Source organism: Octopus bimaculoides, chromosome 28 (genome assembly GCF_046866305.1).
Source record: "Octopus bimaculoides isolate indiv1 chromosome 28, ASM4686630v1, whole genome shotgun sequence".
In the NCBI taxonomy this organism is placed as follows: domain Eukaryota; kingdom Metazoa; phylum Mollusca; class Cephalopoda; order Octopoda; family Octopodidae; genus Octopus; species Octopus bimaculoides.
Window position 1 is genome coordinate 9,961,855 of NC_142955.1, and position 5,372 is coordinate 9,967,226.

The 5,372-nt window shown below is 37.1% G+C and overlaps 1 protein-coding gene across 1 annotated transcript; it reads left to right on the top strand.

The window, feature by feature from the left end:
• Positions 1 to 1,149: 1,149 nt before the first annotated feature.
• Positions 1,150 to 4,817, top strand: LOC128251060 (uncharacterized). Its single transcript, XM_052977385.2, has one exon. The coding sequence runs from the start codon at positions 2,136 to 2,138 to the stop codon at positions 3,708 to 3,710; it is 1,575 nt and encodes a 524-aa protein (XP_052833345.1). The 5' UTR covers positions 1,150 to 2,135; the 3' UTR covers positions 3,711 to 4,817.
• Positions 4,818 to 5,372: the final 555 nt, after the last annotated feature.

Here is a 5,372-nt window from a genome sequence, read left to right on the forward strand (position 1 = left end):
AAATTGTGCTCCCAGAAGATGTGAAACTGAGAGTTACTGTGGAGGGGAGGCCGCCAGTGTGTTTCACATGTGGAGAAAGGGGCCACATGAAGGCATGGTGCACCCAAAGAAAGCAACAAACAGAACAGGTGGAGAGACAGGAGAGGGTGGACCAGGTAGTACAGGGCAAGGCAACAGAAAAAGAAACAGAGAAGGGAATCACCATGGTTAAAAGGAAAGGAGGGAGGAGCTGAGGAATGAGTTCTCCGCCAGAGAAGCAGAAAAAGAAGAGGGACGAGGTGAGAAAGGGAGCTGTGAAGGAGGGCAGTAGGAAGGAAAAAGAATGTAAAAAGAAAGTGGAGTTACCAGTGGAGAAAGTGTCGGAAACCCAACTGTATGAAGGTGAGATGAAGAGACTATTTATGGAGGAAGAAAAGAGAGAACTAAAAGTCCAAGAGAAAGGAAAGAAGATACGAGGAGGAGAAGGAGTATGGTATTATGTAATGTACCCAGAAAATGTGGAAACAGAGAAAATAATCAAGTTACATTCAATAGTAAGGGTAAAGGTGCCTTCATACATCTACGCGGAGGATATGAAGGCAATATTGATTGAAGAGGAAAACTATAGAAAATTGAAAGAGATGTGTGGAGATAACATTGACCCGCCAGGAGTGAAGGTGGAATTTAAAGAGTTGCCACCAGTGGTGGAGTTAAGAGATATCGAACCACTAATGAACTAAAGACAAAAAAGGTATGAAATTAAAGGGGGAAAAAAAAAGAACAATTGTAAATAGTACATATAACGGTTCAAATGGTACTGCATGGGAGTGGGGCCCATGCGTCCATTTTTATTTTTTCATTTTTATATAACTTTCATTTCATTTACATTCGTTTTATGTTTTTTGTCCCCACTGTGGTCTTGTCTGTCCTTGTGGTGTCCCCGTCTGTGTTTGGGGCTTTATGCCTAATAAAGAAATCGGTATTTCGTCTGTTGCTACGTACAGAGTTCAAATTCCACTGAGGTCGACTTTAATCCTTTCAAAGGTCGATAAATTAAGTACCAGTAAAACACTGAGGTCGATCTAATCGACTAGTCCCCCAAATTTCAAGGCCTCGTGCCTTCAGTAGAATGGATTAAATTATATTAGGAACTTTTAGTTCTTCACACCGGAGTCATTCAAGCGCGGGAAAATACCAGCAACACCGTTTATTTAGTATGTGAACAATTAGTTCGGTCAATTTAATTGTGTTATGTGTAGTAATTACTCCCACGTTATGTTTGTAGATAGGATAGGGTGATCTACATATTTCAGGGTCGATGTTCCATCCCCTTTCATGACTGAATATTTCGTTTCATCACAAACCATATCGTTTATTGCTTGTTCCCTAAAATGGGTTTTAATCATTAACAAATGAGAGGACAACTTTCTTAACACTGTTTTATTTCCCAGCTGACCGTCAAATCAAAAAAAAAAAAAAAAAGAATATGTTTATATTTGGATTTACCATAACAACATATTGTGTACTTTTCTACTATCCATGGTAAACAACTCTGATTTATCAATTCTTCTTCCCGACTCAGCAATCACACCATCAAATAAGCGGCTACGTCTAAACATATTCATATTTCTTTCCCTGAGATCTATTTTACGTCGTCTTAGCGTAGAAATTATAAAGTGTTTTCGTCTGTAACAGAAGTTCTCTACCATTTCTTTTATCTATGGACCACTTTGATTACTATTTTATTCTGGTAGACCCCCCATAATCATTTAATGTTTAAAAACTAGTTTTATAGAAACTTCTTTAGAAATTATTTTGTTTTACATACATTAACTTGTGTGCGTTGAACTATGTAAAATGTTAAAGAAAAAAAAAACCTAGCTGTTTCTTACAATACATCTAAAGCAAAATTTTTTCAGTGGCCTTTAAAATACTGAGGTGGACCCCAATTTAATATTCTATTACGGAGAGCCCTAAAAAATCTTATATAGACCCCCGGTTGATAATCACTGTGTCTGTGATAAGTAAACTATATCTTCATTGCATAATTTCTGCACATGTAGCAGATTCCCATGATGTCCAAGTCAAGAAAACTAACCACAAGAGAATATTCTTAGACATTTCTCAGATTTTGATTAAGTACCTGAAGATTGGATATGGAAGACGTTAATCACTTGGACACTTCTGTTTTTAACCCTTTAGATTCAGTAACATGGACATACAATGATATGAAACCGTTATGTAGTGAAACGTTTATTCAACAACGATCGTTGGAAAGAAACATTCCTGACTACCGCTGTGATATTTGTTGGAAAAGCTTCTCTTCAGGAGATGAAGTTTTGACACATCAAGAAATACACAATAGGGAAAAATTCTATCACTGTAAAGTATGTGGAAAATGTTTTGTTTCCGATGGCGATTTGACAAAACATACAAGAAGACATACCGGAGAAAAACCCTATCACTGTGAGTTATGTGAGAAAACATTCTTTGAGAATTCTAGTCTCGTACGTCACCGAAGAATACACACGGGAGAAAAACTGTTTCACTGTGAAACGTGTGGGAAATTTTTTGTCTGTAACAGTAATTTGACCGCACACAAAAGAACCCACACTGGAGAGAAACCCTACCATTGTGAAATATGTGGAAAATCTTTCCTTGAGAATTCCGGTCTCCTACGTCACCGAAGAATACACACTGGAGAAAAACTATTTCACTGTGAAGTCTGTGGGAAACCTTTTGTCTCTAACAGTAATTTAACAACACATAAAAGAACACATACTGGAGAAAAACCTTATGGGTGTGGAATTTGTGAGAAATCTTTCTCTGATAAATCTACTCTTGTAGTTCACCAACGAATACACTCTGGAGAAAAACTATTTCACTGTGAAGTTTGTGGCAAATCTTTTGCCACTAACAGTAATTTTATAGCACATAAAAGAATACATACAGGAGAAAGACCATATGAATGTACAATATGTGATAAATCCTTCTCTGATAATTCTAGTTTCATACATCACCGAAGAATCCACACTGGAGAGAAACCATATAATTGCGATATATGTGGGAAATCCTTTTCTGATAATTCTAATCTTGTAGTTCATCGAAGAATACATACTGGAGAAAAACGATTTCATTGTGGTCTGTGTGGGAAGTCTTTTGTCACTAATTGTGATTTAAACAAACATAAAAGAATCCACACTGGAGAAAAGCCTTTTCATTGTGACATATGTGGTAAATCATTCTCTGATAATTCTAGTCTCTCAGTTCACCGAAGAACGCATACTGGAGAAAAACGATTCCATTGTGAAATATGTAGCAAATCGTTTATCACTAATGGTCACTTAAAGTCGCACAAAAGAATCCACACTGGAGAGAAACCTTTTCACTGTGACATCTGCGGGAAATCATTTCGTCAGAACTCTTACCTCATAGTACACCAAAGAATACATACAGGAGAAAAACCATTCCACTGTGAAATATGTGGTAAATCTTTTGTGTCTAACAGTGATTTAACAAAACATATAAGAATCCACACTGGAGAGAAACCGTATCATTGTGAAACATGTGGAAAATCTTTTGTGTCGAACAGTGATTTAAGATCACATAAAAGGACACACACTGGAGAGAAACCTTATCACTGTGAAATGTGTGGAAAATCATTCTCTGATAAATCTACACTTGTAGTTCACCAAAGAATCCACACTGAAAATAAAACCCTACCATTATGAAATAATATGGGATATCATTTGTCTATAAAAGTAGCTTAACCCTAGAGCATTCACATTATTCTGTCAAAAGTGTGTATTGTATTGGCACACTGTCAGTTACAACGACAAGGGTTCCAGTTGATCTGATTAATGGAACAGCCTGCTCATGAAATTAACATGCAAGTGGCTGAGCGCTCCACAGACACACACATCCTTAACATAGTTCTCAGGAAGATTCGGCATGATACAGAATGTGACATGGTTGACCCTTTGAGATACAAGTACAATTCATTTTTGCTATCTGAGTGGACTGGAGCAATAGGGATTAAAGCATCTTGCTCAAGGACACAATGCACCACCAATAATCGAACTCACGACCGTACGGTCATCAGCCAAATGCCCATAATCACTAAGCCACGTGCCTTCACTATAATATTTATTTATCCACATTGTTTTCAATTAATCATACATTATCTTGTAGTTTTGAGATTTTGATGAGGTAACTAAAAATTTTAGAATGATATTGTAGGGTTGGTGTGAGAGGCCACATCTGGCCAGTTTGAATATAAAACAGATAGAATATTTGGGACACAGACAAATATACAAAGGAGAGAAATCTTTTAACTGAAACATAAAACCTTCTCTTATAAATCTAAACTTATGTAAAAAAAAAATAAATAAAGACCCCTTTGGTCACTATTGACTGTGGGATTGCACCTAGAAAGTTTCCCTCTGAGGCACAAGTCCAGGCAAGGTTTATGGAAGACCAGCAGTTGCCCATGCATACCAGCCTTTCCTCTCCGTATTACAAATTTTGTTCAAGAGAAAGGCAAACTCTGATACAGCTTGACACAGGTGACATCACAACTCATTTCTACAGCTGAGTGAACTGGAGTAACATGAAATAAAGTGTTCTGCTAAAGAACACAACACACAATTGTAATCTACTGACTGGAGGGGGACATACCACTGTGAAACATGTGGGATATCATTCTCTGAGCTCTGATCTTGTAATCCAGAAATACATCCTAGTGAAAGACCTGTTATTTGTCTTTCAAGTTCATTACAAAGACAAGATCTCATTGATTATGATTAGAAAAATGCAAAAATAAAAGGCTGTAGAAAATATGTGAAATTTGTGGAAAATTATTCTTTTATGTGTCATGTTATATATAAGTGAATACATGCAGACGAAAATACTGAGGTGATAAATTGAAAACTTAACTAGAAGTAGATAGATGAGCAAGTTTTAAGACTCAACACACTCAATGGAGAATGTTTAATGAGGGAATGCTGAAAAGTTCCTGGCTGTGAGTAAAAGAAAATACCAGAGGATCAGTTAATTTTATTCAACATATTCCTCTCTCAGATTCACACACTTATTGCAGTGGGCCTCTAGTTTCTCTAAACCCTGTAAAATAACTTGGAAGGTTAGGCTTTCATGATATCCTTAAAGACAGGAACTTTTCAGGACACCCTCATATAAATATATATCGTCATCACCATCATCGTTTAATGGCTATCTTCCACGCATGCATGGGTAGAATGATTGACAGGAGCTGGCCAGGTAGAAGAACTACCCTAGGCTACTGCATCTGTTTTGGCAGGGATTTTACAGCTGGATTCCCTTCCTAACACCAACCACTCCACAGAGTGAACTCAATGCTTTTTACATGGCACTTG

Bases quoted from the DNA above. Each gene is read 5' to 3' on its own strand.
- LOC128251060 (XM_052977385.2), top strand. From the start codon at position 2,136: ATGGAAGACGTTAATCACTTGGACACTTCTGTTTTTAACCCTTTAGAT.